General features: G+C 51.2%; 1 protein-coding gene across 3 annotated transcripts in view; it reads left to right on the top strand.

Annotated features, from left to right (window-relative positions):
* Positions 1 to 1,307: 1,307 nt before the first annotated feature.
* Positions 1,308 to 21,821, top strand: part of Mvb12b (multivesicular body subunit 12B) — a 159,726-nt gene continuing 139,212 nt past the window's right edge. The window contains exons 1-2 of one of the 3 annotated variants that reach the window (XM_087652993.1): positions 1,308 to 1,500; positions 14,210 to 14,332. In XM_087652993.1, the coding sequence (XP_087509119.1) occupies positions 14,222 to 14,332 (111 nt within the window). In that variant the 5' untranslated portion in view covers positions 1,308 to 1,500; positions 14,210 to 14,221. 3 annotated transcript variants of the gene reach the window in all.

Genomic DNA, 21,821 nt, shown 5'->3' with positions numbered 1-21,821 from the left:
GTTTTTTGTTTGTTTTGTTTTACTATGGGACTTTCCGGAGGTTTCCATAGAGCCTCCCAAGGGTGGACAGACGAGTGTCACACGGTACTTTCTTACTTTGTTAGACAGCAGACGTCCTTTATAAAAGCACATACATTCAGTTCTCTAGGGACAGAGCTCAGTACTTGAGTTCTTTTCTGTGCAATCTCTGTTAGATCGGGTATATCTGGGTTATGATAAATCTGGAAATACGTGATTTTTTCCTTTGCCTATAGCAAGTTTTTGTTGGAGACGGGGTCTCTCTTCAAAGCCCTCTCTGGCTTTCCTGCAACTCACTCTGTAGACCAGGCTGGCGTTGAACTTACAGAGATCTGCCTGCCTCTGCATCCCGAGGACTGGAATTAAACCCAGCGCCACCGCACTGGGGCTCTGTAACAGTTTAAAAACACAGATTGTCTGTTTCCTCATGGTGTGTTTGGACTCGTTAAAAACCCATTTGGATCGGTGGTATTTCTGAGTGACACAAGTACCTGGATTGCATGCACACATTTGAGAATTGTCCCCACGAGATCTTTTCCTCGACAGCCAGTTCTGCTTGGCACCCTTTGCTTCAGGATCTCGCTATTTTGGAAAAGCATAGGATGTGTGACTATGAGTCCTGATGCATGAGCAAATCCAAGCCGGCTACTGTGTGGTCCTCTGTTTTAAATATCCAGACTAGCACATGTCTCCTCCAGGCCCCACAGGCCAGGCTGTGTAAGGGCAGGTGGTTCAAGGATCAAAGGGTGCTGCTGCCTTTTCTTACAGCCTGAGGGTCCTGGTCCATTTCTTCTGACTTCTGTGCCTTTCCCCAGGCACCGCAAGGACAGGCATCCTACTTTAGACACCTCCTCAAGGCTTGCCCCCAGGCCTCCGTGGGTAAATCATTTGCCCAGCAAGAGGGGCAAGCTGAGACCTGCTCTGAGTGTGGGGTCAGTCTGAGGCACGGCTGCACCGCATTAGGTCAGCCGGGTAGTGGGCAGAGCACAGGGGATAGCCCCGGGGTGCAGTCAAGCCTACAAGGGACAGGTGGGGAGGCGTCTCTGCAAAGGCCTGCAGGCCTGGGTGTCGGAGCGTCTAGCAGGGACCTACAGCCCGGCTGAGCGGTGGACGAGGGGGACGGCGAGGCCTAGCGGAGCTGAGCTGAGGCCGACTGGGGGCGGGGACCGAGGGCGCCGGGGGCCACAGGGCGGTGCGCTCCCCGGCTCCGCCGCAGGCTGCGCGCCCCTCCCGCCCCGGCCCCGGCCCGAGCCGCTGCTGCCGCCGCCGCCGCCGTCGCCGCCGCCGCCAGGCCGCGCCCCGCCCCTCGCCGCCGCCGCTCCCGGGGAGGCTGCGCTCGAGCTGCGGCGCCGGCTGCAGCCGCCTGGGCCCCGGGCCCGGCTCCTCCCGCGCCGCCCGGGCGATGAGAAGCTGCTTCTGCGTGAGACGGAGCCGGGACCCGCCGCCGCCGCAGCCGCCGCCGCCCCAGCGGGGAACAGTTAAGTGAGGCCCGCGCGGGAAGACGGGCGGGGGCGGGCGGGTACGGGAGGAGCCAGCCGGGCCCAGGCCTGCGGGCGGCTCGCCCGGCCCCGCGTGGGGACAGGCCCCGGGAGGGCGGCCTCCGTCCGGCGCGGTGCCGCGGGCTCTCGGGGTTCCGGCTCGGCCTTGCGGCTGGAGCGAGCTGGGGACTCGAGTGGCAGCAGCCCTCCGAGGGTGGAGCCAGGTGAGGGGCGAGGATCTCCACCGGGGCACACGCTGGGGACAGTTCCCTTGACTCGCCTGGCCTGGGGTCTGGCTCTCAGCAGTCACGTGGGTGCGGATGAGCGCGCACCTGACCCTCAGACATCATTACCTGGGGGCACCCGAACTGTAGGGCACCTGTCTGTAAGGTGACCAGCTATCCAGGAAACCTGGTGGGCATGTTGATGAGCCTCCCCTTGCAAAGACTCCAGCCAGGGCAAGTGAGGCCCAGGGGCTGCTTGGCACAGCACCAGGGACCACATCCTCAGAGACAGACACAGTGAATAAGGTAGACCCAGGAGCATCTTTGTTTCCTTTGTCTCTAGCACACAGCTGTCCCTAAATTATGAGCCTGTCTCTTCTGTCCCCTGACCCCAACGACCTGTTCAGCAAGACAAGGCAGGCCCAAGGCAAATGGCCATTGCCCCTACTTCCTGCCCCCCACGGGAGACCCAGAGCGCCTGGATTTCAGCCACATTGGCAGACAGCAGGCAAGGCTCCTCTTTCAGGGCCTTTGTCTCTGGTGATGCCTTGTTGGGGTAATCTCCTATGTTTCCCGACAGCTGGCTGGATCCTATCACCCTTTAACAGGGCTGGCGGATCTTATCAGCTGCGTTGGAAAAGTTAGAAGATAAGCCCTGTAGAAATCTATACTAACTGAAAAGCTCCGAGCAGGTGAGAGGTTGGCCTCTTTCTTGCCAGCTGGGAAATCACTTTGGGGTGCTTTGAGAACTTGTGCCACACTCATATTTAACGGGGTCTCTCTGAGAATTACGGCTTCTACAGGGACCCAGGCACCAAGACCCACGGAGGTCGACTGATAAGTGACAGCTGGTTCATTGAGTATAAAATCACCATTTCTTGTTTACATCGCTCATTCCTTCCTTTCTGTGTCCCTGATGCAGGCAAACGACCTTTGCCGTGCCTATATCGGCAGATCTAGACCACTCTAGAATATTTCACCAAAGTTAAGGGCAAAGAGTTAAAGAACGAGCCCCTGGCCCGCCCGTGTCTGGCTTTTCTACCCACAATGTGCCACTGGCGGGATGAATGAAGTTTTCTGAGTCGCCATTTCTTGGCATGTAGACTGTAGATATCTATCATAGGGTGGTGGTGGGCCATAAACGAAGTGTGGCAGGACACTTTAACGTAGCGCCTGTCTTACTGTGGGGAATTTATCAGTAAAGGCGGTTCTTTCTATGGCCCGGCATCAAACTTGTGTACGCGGATGAACTCTACCACTGAGCCATGCCCCCAGCCCAGTCAGCAATTACTGTTAAGGCATTTGTTGACGATGTTTGCTCATTTGGTTTGCTTTCTGAGTGCCTCTTTGAAGGGCCTTCTCCGGGCAATAGAAAGCTGTGGTCTGGTAAACATGGCTTGATTTTGAGGGCGCACGCTTTGGACCTCAGGTGACCCTAACGAAGCACTATCCCTTTCTTGAGTCCCCGTTTTCTTAATTGTAAAAGTGGCTTACAAATAATACCTAGGCCGTAAGGCTCATCAATCGGGAAGGCCCTTGATCCTTCCAGAGGCGGAGGGCCTCATGGAAATTAAGTGGGATCCGGCCCAGCAGGCCTAATGCTTCCATGATTTGTTGCTGGGGTCAGGCCCTGTCAGAAAAATAATTTCAGGGAATATCTTGAGTTTGTATGTGTCACAGGACCACATGGCCATGTGTAAACAATGACTGGAAGCCTCTCAGACCTTGAGGAGTAAGGGGAGAATCCCAACATTGAATTTCTGCCCGTTCTGCAGCAGGTCTGCTTCACGGGCATCAGAGGCCAGCCGCTTGGGTCCCCCTGCGATGGCCGGCTAGAAGTGTTCCGCGCTTCAAGTCCAAAGAGCAACAGCCTCACCACACAGCCACATAATGGTGTTGCTGGGGTTGAGTATGGGAAGTGTGGAGCTCTGTTGGCACAGGAGGATGACAAATGACTGCACAGCATAGCTGGATGTGGTTGAGCTGAGGACGCTGTGTGCTGGCTGTGGATGGCAAGCAGAGCCTTCCTTGCCAGTCGAGGATATGGGGCGGTAGGGTGCCTGTAGTAAACTGCTTCCTCTCCGTTCTCTTCTGCTGTCCCCAGGGCTCTTCCTGGCCTCAGCTTTCTCTGCAGCCACAGGGAATTGTGGTTTCTCTGTGTTGTCTACAGAGCAGGGGCTTGAGCTGGCCACAGAGCCCCCAGCAGGGTGTGTATGACATCACTCCCTTATTGGGGACATCCTATGGGCATGTGTTTGCTTTAGTTGACACACTCCTGGCAAGATGCTAAAGCTTGTCCTGGCAGAAATGTGAGAGCCCCATGGGCCCAGATCCCAGGGCCACACACTGGAGCTCAGTGACTCCGCTTCCCTGAGGAAGGAGGGCCCTCTAGTTGGCCTTCGAGCTGGCAGTTTTACTAACGTGTTTCTGCGTTCTTTTTATCTATAGATACAGATATGTATGCACTTGCCACTCTTTTGGAAATTAAAAAAAAAAAAACTAGATACTGGCCAGGACAGAATCTTCAAAAGAGTAGAGAAATACGTGGTTCTTCTTTTTAAAGTCATCTTTGTGTGTGATAGTGGGGTGAGGGTTACATGTATGGGGAGGTCAGAGGACAACTTGTAGGACCTCTACCATGTAGGTCCCAGGGATCAAACTCAGGCCATCAGGCTGAGTGGCAGGTGCTTTTATTTATTGAGACATTTTCTTGGCCCATACATGAGCTTGTTTTAAGATCAGAGTGTGTGTGTGTGTGTGTGTGTGTGTGTGTGTGTGTGCGCGCGCGCATGTGTGTGCATGTGTGCATCTGTGTGTGCATGTGTGCATCTGTGTGTGCATGCAAGTGTGCGTGCAAGTGTGCGTGCAAGTGTGTGTGCATGTGTGTGTGCATGTGTGTGTGCATGTGTGCGTGTGTGTGTGCATGTGTGCGTGTGTGTGTGTGTGTGTGTGTGTGTGTGTGTGTGAGAGTGTGTGTAGGCTTATGCACATGACTGCAGGTACTCTTTGAAGCCTGAAGAGGGTATTGAAGCCCTGGAGCTGAAGTTTCAGGTGGTTGTGAGCCACCCAATGCAGGAACTAAACTAGAGTCCTCTATAAGAGCAGTCTTAACCCCTGAGCCATTTCTTCAGCTGTCTAACATGAGTTCTTAGTGGGCCCAACAAGCCCAAGGAGCATATGAAAGTGCAGATTCCAGGTCTCCATCCCCAGACTTCACTGAGGCAGACTCTCTAGGAAAGGGACTCTGGAACCTGTGTACTTGGTAAGCACATTTGGGGTATTCTATGCTTGCTGAAATTTGAGACCCACAGTTCTAGATGCTTTTAGAGAAGTGTTACATGTGGACAACATAAACTTTTACCAACCTAGCTGGTGTTAGCAGATCAGTGACAGCTTAGTCCACTGTTTCGCAGCTAATCTGTAGAGCTTTTTCTCCCAGTGTGTGTTTGTGTACACCTGCATGTGTGTAGAAGCCAGAGGTCAACCTTGGGCGCTATTCCTCAGAACCATCCACCTTGTTTTTTGAGGCAGGTTTTCTCACTGGACTGGATCCATGCTAATTAGGCTAGGATGGCCAGGGAGGCGCAGAAAGCCTCCTGCCTCTGTCTCCTCAGCGCTGGGGCTACAGCGTGTGTTACCTTTTCTTGGTTTTCATGTATATACTTATTTATATAAATATATAACTTTACTATATTTATGTGTCTGAATGGTCTGCTTGCACACATATCAGTATACTGTGTACATCCCCAGAGGATGGAACCCATCAGGTCCCCTGGAACTGGGATTGCAGATGGCTATGAGTCACCACGTGGGTGCTTGGAACTGAACCCAGCTCCTTTGGAGGAGCACCAGAGCCCTTTACAGCCGAGCCGTCTCTCCAGCGACACCACTCACCTCGGTCTGGCTTTTTGGCATGGGCTCTGGGGACTGAACTCAGGTCTTCTTGTGTTTTCAAAGCTAAATCATCTCTCCATCTCTCCAGCCTTAACTTCCAGACCTTTTTTTTTTTTTTCAATGTTGACATCATTAAACAACGCTCTTTCTTAGGGACCCTGGCAACCTCCATTCAATTTTCTATCTCCCTGGATGTGACTGTGCTGGGTGCCTTTTGGAGCTGGAATCCTAGGATGTGTAGCTTCTTCTGACTGGCTTATTTTGCTTTGCACAGTATCTTCACAGTTCATGGTGTTATAGGTCAGATTTTCCTGCCTCTTGAAGGCTGAAGGATGCATGATTGGGCACATTGACTGTATCTCACTTACCCGTTCGTCCTATTTTGGCCATTGAATGAGGCTGCTCTGGCAATTCTTTGTCAAATTCATGGAGGGTATATAGTTAGAAATGGATCATATGGGGTTGTTATTTTTAATCCTCGGGGGAATTAACATACTTTCCCGATAAAGGATGGCTGCTGTGTACACTCCCACCAATAACATCAAAGCTTCTGATTTCTCCGTATCCTCCCAACGTTTGTTGCCCTCTGGAGATACCCAGCAGGATGGGTGGAAGACGCCTCACTGCGGTTTGGGTCTTAACTGGCATTTCACAGGGACTTCAGCATCTTCTGGGCTGCACGTGGTCCGCGCGCCTCTCAGCCTTGGAGAAACGTTTCTCCAAGTAATTTGGCCACTAAGGATGAATACGTGGCCTCTTGTTCAGCTGTAGCTCTTTATGGATATGGATTTAGCTCCTCATCCCATATTGGGAGCAGATATGACGGGCAAATATTCTCCCAGGGGCCTTTTTACTTTATAGAGTGTGTCCTCTGATGCAATTCTAGATGTTTCGTGCACCTTGTGATTTCGCAGAGACAATACACCTCCTACTCCTGCTTCTGCAGGCGACGACTCGGGCCTGGGTTGATTGTGCGTGGAGCTGCACAGCTGTGAGCGTCCGAGCTTTGATTGGCATTGACTCCAGAGCTGTAGCATCTCCATCCTATGCTCTGTGGCCAACGCCTACGCCAGCAACCTAAGAGGCTGGAGGAGGCTTGACGGAGGCCATGTAGGTGGGAGAAACCCAGAACTGAAGTCTTGGAATACCCTGCTTTGGACCACCAGCTCCCTTCTTGCCCTAAGCGCACTCGCTTAGTCTGAGAGATAGGCGGTAGTGCCATTTTCTAAAATGGAGTTTAGTTGGATTTGTTTGTTTTGGCATTTCATAAACCTGTCTCATAGCCCATCTGTTGCTTGCTGGGCCCCGAGAAGTCCCTGCTTGTTCATACCACTGTGCCTTTGTCCATGTCAGCAAGACTCATGCCATCCCCACGCTCTGTCTCTAGGGGTCCAGTTCTTCCCTCTGGTGTCTCCTCATTTGCAGCCCCTTGCCTTGGGGATATTCCCTGTAGCCTGGGTTCTCAGGTTTCTACTGTCACTCAGCTTTGTGGAGCTCCTCCCACGCATCGAATTACTCAGTGTCAGCTCAGACCCAGAATAGGGTTAGGGCTGCTGTTCGTAGTTCGCAGATGGACAAGCTCCTCAGTACATTCTCCTTGCAGCCGGCTGGGACACTCTGAGCCCCTTCCGGGCCCTCAGACATCACCACTGCATCAAGATCCAGACTTTTCCAAAGACTGCAGGGCCTCCTCCCCTCCACACACAGGTACTTCTGGAGTTTAGTCTGTCCCTCTAGGACATCAGTGGCCTTGCTGGGGGTCCCGTGAGAAGGGGCCAGGCTGGTTTGCTGTCACTGCTGCTCCTGCAGCACGTTGCAGCCTCCTTAATCCACTGAAATTTGGGCAGTATTTGAGAGGGCAAGAACTTCATTCACTCACTCTTCGTCCCTACGCAGACCATGTATTGGGCACCGACTATGAGCGTGGTGCACATAGCACGCCTTTGGAAATGAGGAAAGCGTACAGCCTAAGTAGCAAGGCTGTGTGTGCACGTCTTTGTCCATGCCTGTGTGTGTGAGCATCCGTGTATGCTGAGGCCATAGGCTAAGAATGATATTGGAGCTCTGGGTGACGGCATTCGTCTGCATGAGCCATTGGAGAAGGCTTGGGAAAATTCGAGAAGAGCCTGGCGTGTTGAATGGTGGGGGTAGATGTCTGTGGGAGAGAAGCTGGGTACTCTCGGCTGACCTGTGATCGGGAGGCCGAGGGGAGGGAACTCATTCTGAGATTCTTCTCCATGGAAGGTCACCTTCAAGTTCACTTCATTTATTCACCGTTTGCTTATCAAACATTTAATGTGGACCAACCTTTGGGTTCTTGGTTGCCGTTAGTGAACAGCTATTTTAGCATCAGCGGGGACCCTGTGAGAATGCAGCTTCTGAGGCTCCTTGTCCCAGTCCCTGGCAGCCCCCAGGAGTCTGTTTCTAGTACAGGGCTGTCAGTTTCAGCAGCGTCCCAGACACTCCTGCATCCCAAACGCAGGAGAGCATCCCTCTCATGCTGGCTCCCCACAGATACATGATCCTGTTAGTGAGGGAATGTGTGAGGATGTATCCGGGTGAGCCAAGTTGGCAGTGCCAGTGGGATATGCAGGGAAAGTCAGCCAGCAAAGTACCAGATACACCCCTGAGAGGTGCTGGAACTGGAGAGAACTGGAAGGCCCTTGTGGGAGCTGTCAGCTGTCAGATGGGCTGATTGGATTGATGAATGTACTAAAGAAACACTCAAGATGGAAAAGCCCAAAAGGATTTGGGATGTGGGAGCCCGTTAGCCTGGCACCGAGGTAACTCGGCATTTATACCTAATGACATTGGCCCTCAGGACAGTGTATTACCTAGTTATATTACAACACTAAACACAGAAGGACCTTTTCTCTTTGTGACCTCCTGGGATGCTTTTGTTTTCGGCCATTTTCCTTTGTCAGGGTCTTCCAGTGGGGTAGACCAGGCTAGACCCGATAGGTCAACCCTCATTTGTTGCGATCGTACATGAGGCAGAATGAGGTTCGCCTGTGTTCTGGTGGACTTTCTACCTTCCGGCTGTGCTCCAGGGCTTGTGCAGAGCTGGGTTCCTTCGGGCAGCTTTGTCTGGGCAGTGCTGGAAGCTCCTTCCTACATTTGTGCTTCAAGAGAGCCTGCTCTGCCTGCTTTATGGGAAGTATGTGTGGTCCCCAAATGATCAATGTGAGTGAGAAAGGTCTGATTGAATTTGATGCATTTGTGAATCAGACCCTTCCATTAGGAAGAACCAGGACCTTTACGGGGGGTGGGGGGGGAAGAGAACGAGCTTACCATTGTTGGTTTCTTAGCTGGAAAATTCTCTGTGACCTAGGAGAGCTTAGGGAAATACTGGCTCTCATCCCCTGGTGTCAGAGCAGCCCTCCCAATAGTTAGTGGCCAGCTGCCACCTGCCTATCTAATGGCACTTGCCCCAGGGGTTTGACTTCTGAAGGGTCACCACCAACCTAGCTGTGCACACACGGAGGTGCAGGTGGACCGGGCCTCTCTTGAGATTCTGCAGCCGACGCCTTTCGGCTGTGCACTGTCTCTTAGGCAGCCTGACTGCTGGCTGCACACACTGTCCTGGGTGCTTCGTGGTGCCTGGTCTCAGCTTGAAGCCTCCAGGTGAAGTAGGTTCTGTACCTGCATTCTGTGTAATGGGGAAGACAATGGCTGTTCCTTCCTTCTGCCTCTCCCTTGTCTGTAGATCAGTGCTAGTCCTTGGGAGGTTCCAGGGCGAGCGTGGAGCCACTGGGAAATCGGTGCAGAGTCCTCCCTGTCTGAGGACACCGGCTGTAGCAGCAGCTTCCCTGGGGGAGAGTCTGCCCCTGCGCCTTTGGAGGGAGAAAACATCTCCCTTTCCCTTCCTGCCCCACAGGCAGCAGGGTGTGGGCAGTTTGTGTCTTTGGTGCCCTTGATCTTGGATTCCAAGCAAACTGAACACAGTTTATCCTTCTGTAGGGGCTTAATTAACCTACTGGTTTTGTCATTTCCATTACAGTTGGCCAGTTTAACCTGCAATCCACCCCCACCCCCCACCCCCACCCCCTTTGGTACTTGGAAATTACTCTTTACAGAGGACGTGTGATCACTCCTTTAGCCCGGATGGGCAGGTGCTGGCACTGCCTCTGAGCCAGCCTTGCCCATGCTCTCTGTAGGGAGGCTGGGATGGCAGGGAGGCCAGGCCTTCTCCAAAGGCAGCAGCTCCTGCCCCCTGCAGTCCTTGCTCTGGAAAGCACTTTAAATTCCCTGGCCCACGCTGCAGCGCTGGAAGGGACTCTGTGGAGGGACTGCGTGCTGTTAGCTGGGTTTTGATTTCAGTACTGGAGTTGTTAAAATGAGATAAACCCCAAGCTCACCGAGGCCGTGGAAATTAAACAGAGATGATATCAAAGTTCCCCTGAGTTTTCATCTTTGCTACAGTGGCTTCGCTTGCTCCCGGCTGGGGCCTGAGGCAGCCTTTGATTCTGAAACAATGAACAGCCTCAGTTAAGCCCAGAACTGCTGACTTTTAGGGATTAAGTGCATGGTTGTGGTGATTCTTTGATCAGATACAAGGGAGCAGTGTGCTGTCTGCCTGCCACACTGAAGGGGCTTCATAGTTAAGCCGTGAAGTTCACTTCTCTGTGAACCCCGGATGACAGTGTTGTTGAGGTGCTGTGTTGTAGAGAGCCAGAGCTCCTCCTGGCCAGTCCTCTACTGCAAAAGCATGTCATGTGCTGTGGTGGGGAAAGGTCTCCCTCCCTTGGAAGAACGAACTCAGACCACCTTTCGCAGTGCATGCCCACACTCTTGCTTTACTCTCTTGTCTTGAGGAGCGATCTCTCAGAGAGACACAGGAGCAGGGCTCTGCAGCCCTCAGCCTGGGAATGATCTGGCAGAGGCCACATGCGCACTCAGGGAAGGTCACTGGGGATGGACATCTGGAAGGTTACCTCAGGAGAACAGCTCAAGGTCACTGTCACTATGGCCAAGAGCAGATGTCACTCCCAAGTGCCCCACACCTTCCGTCCTTGGCTCTGTGTCTACCATCCAGTCACCCAAAGGGACTCCACTCTGGCTTTTCCTGTGGCCATAGCTGGCTGGCACAGGGTTGCCTCTCTGCTCCCTTGCTCTGGGTAGGCTGGCCCTGCTACTTGCACATGGTAATGGAGGCCCTGTGTGCTGTGGATCCTGCATGTGCCAGGCCATAGATCAACCCATTCCCTCCCGTGCCGAGCTCAGATCTCCCTCATTAGGCCTGAATTTACCTCTGTCCTACACAAACATGGCCTTAGCTCATTTTTATTGTTGTAAATTATTTATGAGGGGAATGTTGAATCTTGAAACTGAGGTGTGAGGAAAATTAATCCCAGGTTACTTTTATCTTTCCGTACGTTTCTCCCCTTCGCTCTACTTATTGAGCTATGGCCAGAGGAAAAGAGCGCTCTGGCATTTTAAAATATAATTAGTGTCGAACCCGCTTTCCCATTTGGGCAGGGTGTTGGTCTCCGAGTGCAGTGGAACAGTGCACAGACTAGACTGAGGAGGATCCTCTGCCTGCCGCCAGCCGCTGGGTGTCTGGAGCAAACCTCAGTTTCCTCTTATATAAAATAAGGCTAGCTCGAGGGGCCCTCCGGCTCTGAGGCAAGTATCAGCGAAAAGGAACCTGAGAAAGTCCTCTGGATGTGCAAAGTTCTGTACAAATGTAACGGGCGATTTCACATAGCCGTGGGGCTATCACATCGGAGCCAAGAGTTGTGTCAGGAAGGCCTTTTGTGTTTTAACTAGTCACCTCCCGCCTAGCTGGTCAATGCTGGTCTTGACACATGCCCCCTTGCTCTCTCCTTCTGGCCCTCTCTTGGACTCACATTCATGGCCTCTCTTCTTCCCGGCAGAGACCTGGCCCAGGACCCGGGGCTGCAGAGTCCTGTTCTGCTCCCTTCCTTCCCTTCTGGCTGGAGGCTCCAGGCAGCCTGAGGAAACATGGAGTGCAAGTTAATAAATGGCCTTTTGTTAGGAAGGTCAATTGAAGTGACTGTAGAGACGCTGTTAAAAGTAATTTGCAGTCAGAAAATATGTAATTCAGGGCAAGCCACTTTGAGCGATGGCCTCTGCCATGGATATCTTGGGCGTTTCTCATTAAGAGGCTCCTTGGCTGGTGGCGGCCATGCCCCACCGTCAAGTGGGCTGCAGCCCCTGGAACAGCCATTTGTCTCCGAGGCACAAAGGCTGCCTTGATCCCCAGGGCACGGCAACCCGGCAACCAAGGGAGAGAGGCGGGGCGAGCATGGAGATGACTGTGTGGCTGAGCCAGACCTGCAGTGGGCTGTGCAAGCTGGGCTCCTGAGCTCTGAGGCCCGGCTCTTTGTCTGCTTCAGCTGGAGGCTGCCCGCAGCCATCTTGGAAGCTGCTGCTGGATGCCTCCCGGGGTGCATTATGGGAGCAGTATCTTCCCTTTGCAAGCATACTCAGCCTCTCACAATTGACAGCAAGCAAGAGAATCGTCATTATGCCCCGTGGAGTGCATTGCCATCGGGCAACGTGGATCTCCCAGCAAATGAGATCTTTCTTGTGTGTGCTCACACTCTCTCACTCTTTTCTCGCTCCTTCCGTCCCTTCTCCTTTCCCTTCATTTCTTTTTTCTTCTCTTTATTCCCCGCCCCCTTTCTCTTTCATAGTAAAAGCAGTGGGATTTTTTTTTAAAATCCTTTTTTGCTTCACATGTTCTTTATTAAATTCACAGCATGATATTTAACACTGGCAGGATCCGTACATTCTGCTAATGAGTTGTTAATTGCAAAGCATCTTCGGTAACAGACATCAGGTACCAATAGTTTTGCAAACTGCAGCCGTGTGATCTTTATGTACCCCCACCCCATCCCCCAAATACAGGATTTTTCAGGGCAGAGGCATTTTGTTTAGAGGTTTGCTTTGAATTGGGCAGGTGCAGATATTTAACCCTAAACCCATATTGGGGTCACACTCGCGGAGTTACCTGATAAATGTTTACTCAGTACCTACTGGGTGCGAGAGCACTAAGCACTGAGCTGCCCTAGATAAAAGCTGACTAGAAAACGGAATCCAAACAAGGAAAGGATAGAGAGGTGCAGCCTGGTCTCCACCTCCTGCCCCAGGGTTTGTACACTTATTTTTGGTAGAAGCAAATAAAACATAAGTCTATAACTTGGCTAAGGGGCAAGGTGCCAAGCGCTCCCCAGGACCAAGTCTGTTTCCAGTGTGCCCTGTGGGTTCTGCTGACCGAATGCGTGGCTTGCATGCAACATTTTGATGGTTCCTGTGAGGAAGGCTACACACATCCTGAGTAGCCAGCGCTTTGTGATAAGAGGCTGAGGAGCAAGACTGTGCCTCCCGGTGCCTCCTCGTGCAGGATGTTTGCTTTGGAGGCTGTAGCTAGCTCGGAGAGCTTCGCAGCCAGTGGGGTTTAACTGCTGCAGAACGAGGTAGCCTCCAGGTACTGGGCGCTTTCCCACTGCTTGCCCAGTAAAAGTGCTCTACATCAGGTGTGGATGTTTTTACTTGGATTCTGGTGCACAGCCACTCAGGCGGCCAGGCTCACTGCTGTCCAAACTTCGTCAGCCTCCTCCGCTGGTCCTGGGCAGAGACAGCGAGCAGCAAAATATTAATTCTATGCTCCGTCTTTTCATCCGAGTGACCAATGAGAATTAGGATCACTGTTAGTGCTTAGCTTTGAGTAAGTGCCACTTGACCTGGGGGTTAAAGTAGACAAAGAAATGGGCCAGACCTCTAGTGCATGGTGCCTCCCATTTGACTTAAGCCAGAGTGCCCTTAAGAAACTATGTGACCGTAAACCCTCCAGTCCACCTGCTGTTTTCTGAGTGCCTACCGTGTGCCTCTCTGGGCCCCTCGTTTATATTCTCTCCCCCCCCTCCTGTTTTCACAACATCCCTGGAGTGGACCAAGACCTCATTTTACAGTTGGGAGGAAGTTGGGGTTCCCCAAGGTTTAATTTCTTGTTCAGACACTAACTTGTAAGTATGGAGTCTGTGCCTATGCCCTGATGCCTTCTCTGGTTTTGGAGCTCATTTAATTCTCCGTCTGCAGAATGTCTAGCTGTGGTTTGGAAGCCTAGCTCCGTACAGGAGCACTGTGTGAGAGACCAGTTTTGCCAGGGGTGGCTTGTCCAGTATTGGTCCCTGGTCAGAAATCAGGCAGTTGGGAGTAACGTGGGGCTGGGCAGGTAGCTCAGTGGGTAGCATGCTTGTCTAGCCTGCACCAAGGATCCGGTCCCTAGCACTACCTAAAACTAGGTGTACACACCTGTAATGTGAGCACTCAGGAGGGAAGTAGAGGCAGGAAGACAGGAGTTCAAGGCCAGCCTGGCATATACGATAAAGTGCTTTTGTGTTTGAGTGGGAATTACCTCCCGAGAGGAGCCCTCCGCATTCCAGACTAACAGCTTGGGGTGCGGTGGTTGAATTCTTGGTCTGAGTCAGGGTGCGATAAGGCCAGGCAAGGAACATAGCGAGCTCACTGAGGATGGCTGCCCAGGATTCCCAGTCTACCTGAAACCTTGTGCACTCACGTTAAACACCGAGTTTGATTTTTCGCTCTCCATCTCCTTTCCCAAACCAGGACCAAGCCACCATGCCTGAAGTCAAAGAGCTTTCAGAAGCCTTGCCAGAGACACCAATGGACCCCATCACGGGAGTCGGGGTGGTAGCCTCCCGGAACCGAGCGCCGACAGGCTACGATGTGGTAAGACATGATACCAGCTTGTCTGCTCTGCGCCCTGTATACTTCAGTCCCTCTTCGGAAGCTGCACGTCTTCCCTCTCAGAACTTAGGATGACCAGAAGAGGGAAGTCGTGGCCAAGGAGGTGGTCAGGAGTGGGAGTCAGGGACCTGCTGAGGTCGTGGGAATGATTTCCTGGCTATAACAGGCTTTTGACATCTGTGTTGGCCACCCCCCCCTTTAATTAGATTCATTGATTTCCAAAGTCACCTCTAGTTTTCATGCTTCGTGAAGAGGATTTAGGACAGATCCTGGGAGTCACCTTGCATTGTCCCATGAGTGTGAGTGTCCCGAGCGTGTTCTTGCCCGAGTGTGTTGTTCACCAACAGGGAACTTGTGCAGTGGTTAGCTTAGTGTGCGGACAGGAGCTCCAAGTCCGGGCTTCTCAAAGTCAGGGCCAATAATGAGATAATTCTTTGTCATGGGGCCGCCGAGTGCATCATAAGCTGTGTGCAGCAGCACCTGTGACCTCTGCTTAGCTGAAATGAAGATGTTTCTAGACGTTCCCTGGGAAGGGTTTGAGTGAAATCAGCCCCCATTGAGAACCTCTTGGTCAGTCTGTATCGGATCCTCACTGCAGAAAGAGGAGTCCATAAAAAAAAAAAAAAATCAAGAAAACAAAAACTCTCCTTCCCTACTGTTGAGATGCTGTGAAGAGATGGAGAGGGTCCGTTTTGACAAAGGTCTGGCCGGCCTCCTACCTTCAAAGCCCAGTTGGAACGTCTAACTTTCCATAAAATAGAATCATTAGGTATGGCTTTGTGCCATAAACCTCTTGGGGAAGCTAATAAAAATACTCCTGATTTGTGAAGCTGACGTGCGTTTTGATGAATTGGGTCTGAGGTGGCACACTGTTCCTCAGGCTTGCCTGGGAGCTCCTGCTCTGCCATGGACCACCCAGGGGCCCTGGAGGCTCAAGCCCCGGACTTGGGTCTCACAGCTTCCTGCTGTTCTCTGTCCGTCAGTATCTGTAGTGTTCTGGTTGCACCTTTGGGGTCATCCGGACTGCTCAGCTAGTGGGCGGCAGATGGCCTTTGGTAGCTTGGCTTTCTGAAAGTCTCTGGAAGCCTGACAGGGGCACAATCTATCCCTATCATTTTCTTCTAACATGTAGCTCAGGGCAGGAGAGCGCAGTATCAAATGAGTGAAATTAATAAGCACATTTCACCGTCACGCCACACCATGCATTTTAGTGGAAGGTGAGCAGGGCAAGGGGCTCACACTAGTTTGCCTATAATTACCCAGCATGCACATGGCCCAGGCTTCTCTAAGAGCTCTTTCTGAGAGAGAGCGGGCAGTGCTCTCTCTTCATCTGACCTCTAGCCTCTTCTCAGATAAACATCTCATTCCTAAGAGCTCTGGCCCTAGTTCAAGGGGAAAGGTGGGGAGGGCAGGGTGAGAAACAGCTCTTCCCTTTCTTCTCAGCTGGAGCTCTGCAAGACGGCAGGGCAGCGTAGGAACCAAGTGCAGAAATGTTTTGGGAAGGCTCCAAAGACTGTCTAGAGGATGAGGAAGCCCTGTGAGCTGGAAGCCAGACTACTCGCAGTGTACAGTCTGCCTAGGATTAACCCCCATCCTCTCTCACACAGTGAGGCTCTCTGACCAGCTTCCTGCCATTAGTCACCAGATGTGCTGCCGGCCCTCAGCTGCCTCAGAAAGGCTCTCTAGGTACCGCTGCTGCTTGAAGTTAAAACTGGCAAAGGTGATTTGGATTGGGGAAGCATCTTGGACTAAACCAAGAGTCATTTGCTAACTGTCTCGATACATTGTCTCCATTTCTGCAGAGGGCTGAGAGCAGCCTCCCATGTCTGTCTTTCAGCCACATGCCCAGGGCTTGAAGTGACAGGCATCAGTACCCACTCTCAGAGATAGGGATGGGGCTCAGAAAAGGTTCAGAAGCAAGGCTGCCGGGCTGGAAGTGTAGTGAGAATTTTGGGTTCTTTAATAAACACAGAAATCGGAGTATGTTTTTGTTTTAATCCCTGGTGTGGGATATGGGGCTGCTTCAGACTGTCCACAGCAGCTGACTATGATTTGCCTCGTGCTGTAGCAGAGGTGTGATTTTGCCAGCTGCAGAGAGTTTCTGTGCTCGTATGACATTTGGAATTCTGGGGACTTTTCAGAGGGTAGATAAATGCTAGGGCCCCTCAAGGTGGGTTTGTGTTGTTGGTTGTGGTTTGTTAAATAGTCAAAGAAGAAACAACAAGAAGTTAGACATCCTGACAGTGAAGAAAAAAACTTGCCCCAAGGAACTGGACACCCCTAATCAGCAGAAAAGTAGCCTAAGGGTAAGATCGCCCACTTTCCCATCTATCTGTTTTTTTTTCTCCCAATGTTCAGGGGGTTAAAAAGTGGGAAAAGGGGTGAAGAACCCACAAAGTAGCAAACACCAGCTCCTTAGTAGAAGAGTGAGGAGAGGTGGCAGTGGGGGCTGAGTGTGGACAGGTTGGGGAGGGGAGGTGGCAGTGTGGGGGTGCTGAGTGTGGACAGAGGTGGGGGAGTTGGCTGCTGGACCAGATATGGCATCTGGAGCAGCCATTCCCTGACATAAAGATGGGCAAGTGGCAGGCTAGTCTAGGCACAAATGGGGAGGAGTCCAGGGTGAGAAGTACAAGTGGGCAGGGCCTGTGTGGTGAAGTCAGGCTGGGAGGCAGAGGAGGTGTTTGGTGTCCCACACTGGTCAGAACAGATGGGCGATTTCCATTGTTTAGCTCTTGCTCCTTCCTTCTGCCCTGTGCTGGGAAGCCATCCTTGCTGGTGGCCTCTGACTTCCATGTGGCCTCCATGGGCAGCATGTGAGCTACCTATCCCTCCCACCCCACCCTCCAGTGTCCATTTCTTTCAAGAATGTTGAAACTAATAAGACAACAAAACATTTCTTCAAAACTGCTAGTTCTGCATGACTTATAGATACCTGAAATATCTCAAATGTTTCCAGGATCAGTGGAGCTGCCAATGTTTGAAGCATCAGATACAGGGTGCTGTGGGTATGGGTACTGGGAGACAAATCAGCTCTTCTATGGGCAGTGGGTTGGGTTTAGGGCTCAAAAGGACACACAGGCTTAAAACCGGAAACCCGCAGGTGAGGACCCAGTTGTCGTGCACCAAAGGAAAAAAAAAACAAAAAATAAATTAAAAAACTCACAAAACCACCTGCTCATGCTGAAGTAGGGTCAAGAAAGCTTGTGAATTCCTAGTGTGCTCGAGGAATTAAAACCCTGGGGAGGGAAGAAGCGAACTCTTTCCCAGAGCCTGTGGTAGGTATCAAATGGAACATGCAAGCCACACTCATTGCTCCGGCGTGATGGAGCTGTTCCTTGGTCTCTAGAAAGGTCACGTTGTGGTAGTAGGCCCTGGTCCCTCATAGCTAGAGAACAGAAGACCTCAGATGGATCTGAGGTGCTGTCCTCCGTGTCCCACCCTGCAGCAGGTGAGAGATAAGGAGTAGCTTGACCCTGTGGGTTCCTGTGGGCTCCTGTGGTCCCTGGCAGCCCCTGATGGCCCCTGGCCCCCTCAGGGTGGCTCTGCTGGCAAGGGACTGCTTCTGAGCAAATTAGGGAAGCATGGAGATTCCTATACCCCATAAAACCCTCCTCACAGGCCCTTCTTTTCAGAGCAGAGCTTGTTTTGATAAAGGCACCAGGTGTTGCTCTTTTTTGTTTTGATAGAAAATACATTAAACCAAGATTTACTGAAAACATGGAAAGTGGTTTTATGACCAGCCTTGGGCCCTGGCTTCCTGTGTCTTGAATCTGGAATGTTTCTGTGAACTGTCCGGAGTCAGACCTGCCTTGAGAGGAAGACGTTTGGCACTTGTAGTGAGTGCAGGGAGGCCAGCAAGCCGGCTTCAGGAAGTTCTGTCAGAAACAGTGGCTTCCTGTGCTTGCTGGGAGGAGCTGTCTTCTCCTTGGCCTCCTGCCCCCAGCGGTGCAGCCCGTGATGGAGGCTCAGTTAGACAATGGACAGGGCAACATCTTGATACTTCCTTCTGCTCACAGAAGCGTCTGGCCCACTCTTACAAACTTGTGAAAGATAAAGCCTCAGTTATTTGGATTGGCAGAGAAGTTAATTGCTTTATTTTTAAATGCAGGATTTGTTTTGAGTGGTTATGGGCTTGTATGCACTTTAAGGAACAATGCAGGCATGCTCACTCCTTATCTAAGATCAAGTGACAAAGTAACAGAAGTGCAGTGTGAGATGTGACCCCTGTGGTAGTGTCTGAAAACACCAGCATGGATGGCTTCTGAAGCGGGCCTCTCTGTTTAATCAAATGATCTCTGGCCAGTGCACCAGTGTGTCAGGAGACTGCTCTTGAAAAGATGGTTGTCAGCTCATGGTTCCCAAGAGGAACAGTATGTCCTGCTGCTGGGCAGGGCTAGATGGGAAGTGTCAGGGCGGACAAGAACCTGGAGAGCAGAAGCAGAGTGGGCATAAGCTGCCCATGCAGCTTCTGTGTGCCGGACAAGGCAGAGGTAGGGTAAACAGACTTCAGCCCCTCTAGTGGAAATGACTGTGGTTCTGTGCCACAGGTGTCTGGTGTCTTGAGTGGCAGGAGCCTGATGCCTGAGAATGTGCTGGGGTTTGTTTTGTTTTGTCATCTCTTTGGCACACGATGCCAGAGTCACCAGGAGGAGGGAACCTTGATTGGGGAGCTGCCTCACCTGATGGGCCTATGGGCCTGTCTGTGGGCCGTTTCCTTTTTCCTACGGATTGCTTTATGCTTTTGTTTATATGTATATTATATGTATATAGATGAGGCTGAAGGAATTTACATACACCAAGTGAGTGCAGGTGTCCCCTGAGGCCAGAGGACATCCTGAGTTACAGGTGATGCAAGCCATGCGTGGGCGCTGTGAAGTGAACCTGGGTCCTCTGTAAGATCATTGCAAGATCATTAAGCGCTCTTAACCACTGAGCCTTTTTCCCAGCCTTTGGAGCTCTCTCTCTCCCTCCCCCTCCCTCCTTCAAATGCTTGTTTACGTTATGTGTATGGGTATTTTGCCTGCATGCCAATCTGAACACTAGGAAGCCAGAGAGTGGCGTCAGACGCCCTGGAACTGGAGTTACACATGGTCGTGAATACCACGTGGGTGCTGGGAGTTGCATCCAGAGTCCTGTAGATGAGCAGTCTCCAGCGCTCTTAACTGCCGCACCACATCTATCAGCCCATCTGCATCCTGCATCGAGCATCCTATGGGCATTTTCTTGATTAATAATTGATGTGGGAGGGGTTGGGGATTTAGCTCAGTGGTAGAGCGCTTGCCTAGGAAGCGCAAGGCCCTGGGTTCGGTCCCCAGCTCCGAAAAAAAGATCCAAAAATAATAATAATAATAATAATTGATGTGGGAGAGGCCACCCCTGGGCAGGTGGACTTGAGTTGTATTAGAAACTCTGAGCTAGCCACAGAGAGCAAGCCAGGAAGCTGAAATCTTCCTTGGTCTTTGCTCCAAACCCTGCCTCCAGGTTCCTTTCCCACTCCTGCCTTGGCTTCCCTCGATGATGGATGAGTCTTAGAAGTGTAAGTTGGGAAAAACCCTCTCCTCCCCAAGTTGCCTTTGGTCAGTGTTTTGTTACAGCAACAGAAAGCTTACAGGGACAAGATAGATGGGAATATGGAAGAGCGTGTGTCAGTCGGTTTGTCAGAAGTGCGCTGGAAGGGAAGTCACTTCCTGTCACTAAGGCTAGCTGATCCAGGGAGAGGCAGCTGTCTTTGGCTTTGCTTGCAAAGCTCCTAGACACCAAAGTATCATAGCTACACTATTCCTACCATAGTACTATTCATACTGCTGGCCCCTTTATGACCACACTCATCTCCACTGCCTCCTCCAGAGCCCCAGGAACCACTCCTCTTGTCTCCCCACTATAATTTTGTCATCTCTGAAGTATGCTGGTCAGTTTTTGTCAACTTGACACAAACCCTTGTGGTCTGGGGAGAGGGAACCTTACTTGAGGAAACGTCTCTATCAGACTGGCCTGTGGGAAAGTCTGAGGGGTATTTTCTTTATTGATGGTAATTGTCCTGGGAGGGCACAGCCCACTGTGGGCAGCACCATGCCCAGGCTTGCGGTCCAAGTTTTTATAAGAAGGCAGACTGAGCAAGCCACAGGGCGTACGCCTGTAAGCAGCACCTCTGGGATTTCCACTCCATGTTCTGCTCTTGTCTGACTTCTCTCAGTGATGGACTATAATTTGTAAGCCACAATAAACTCTATGCTTCCCATGCTGCTTTTGGGCATGGTGTTTGTCATAACAGAAGCCTGACAAGGAACAGCAGTGGGTGAACAGATTGCAGTATGCCATCTTCAGAGATCAGCTTTCATTTCTCCAAACCTCAGCCTCATCTGTGGTGATTCTTACCGAGAGCAGCCTCCTGTGCTAAGCCTTGGTTCCTGCTATTGATAAGTAACCCAGGATGTGGATGCACCCTGCTTGTTCATTCACCAGCTGGAGGATGTCGCCTGATTTGTCATTCGCGGGCTCTTATGCAGTGTCAGCTGTTATTCCTGTGGCATGAAAGCATTGGCTCAGTGTGCAGTAGTTGTGTGTTTAGCTTTTAGGAGAGAACTAAATTATTCACTTATGTGTGGCTGTGGCGTACGACCTTATATGAGTTTTTCTGTTGCAGCCACTCCAACAGGTGTCATTGTGTCCCTGGTGACCTGTGCTGTGTGTGCCAAGCTCTTCACAGGCCAATCCCTCATCTGTGGGTGTCCGTGCAAGTCTCTTTGGGTCTTCTCTTAATTGGAACACTTGAGTTTTTCCTACTGACTTTCCAGGGTTCTTGGCTTAGCCTGGTTAGGACCCCTCTGTGTGCATGTGTGTAGATGTTTGCTTCAGTGGGCATGGCTTCCCCTCTAATGCAGTCGTTCACAGGGTGAATGCTTTAAAGTTTGAGCAGGTCTCTATTTTTTTCACTTACGAATTTTTTTAGGTATCACGTATAAGAACATCTGCAAAGTATGAGGACTTTTCTAGAGAAGTTTTAGTTTTCTACACATTTTATATCTCATGTAATATTTAAGCATAATGTCCATTTTTAAAGTTAAGTTTTGAATAAGAGGTGAACTTGAGTTGAGGTCCTCCCCCCTTTCCCCTTTGAAAGACCCAACACCTGCAGCAGTTGTTGAAAAGGTGGTCTTTGCTTTTGAGCCTGTGACAGAGTTGAAGGACATGGGTCCCTTTGCTAGTACCATATAGCGCTGTTACTGAAGCTGTAACAAGTTCTGAAGTCAGTAGAGCTATCTCAAATATATATATATATATATATACATGCATACATGCATACATGCATGCATACATACATGCATACATATGTGCATGCATGCATACATAATACATGCATGCATACATAATACATGCATACATACATATACACACATCTATTTATTATTGGTATTCTTATTTATTTTTATTTATTATTGTGCTTTCAAGCTTGTTAGAGTTGTCTGTCCTA

The sequence above is a fragment of the Rattus norvegicus genome, chromosome 3, assembly GCF_021556685.1.
Source record: "Rattus norvegicus strain SHRSP/BbbUtx chromosome 3, alternate assembly SHRSP_T2T, whole genome shotgun sequence".
Lineage (NCBI taxonomy): Eukaryota > Metazoa > Chordata > Mammalia > Rodentia > Muridae > Rattus > Rattus norvegicus.
Note: the sequence above shows the minus strand (reverse complement) of the source record. Positions and strands in the feature narration are given on the sequence as shown.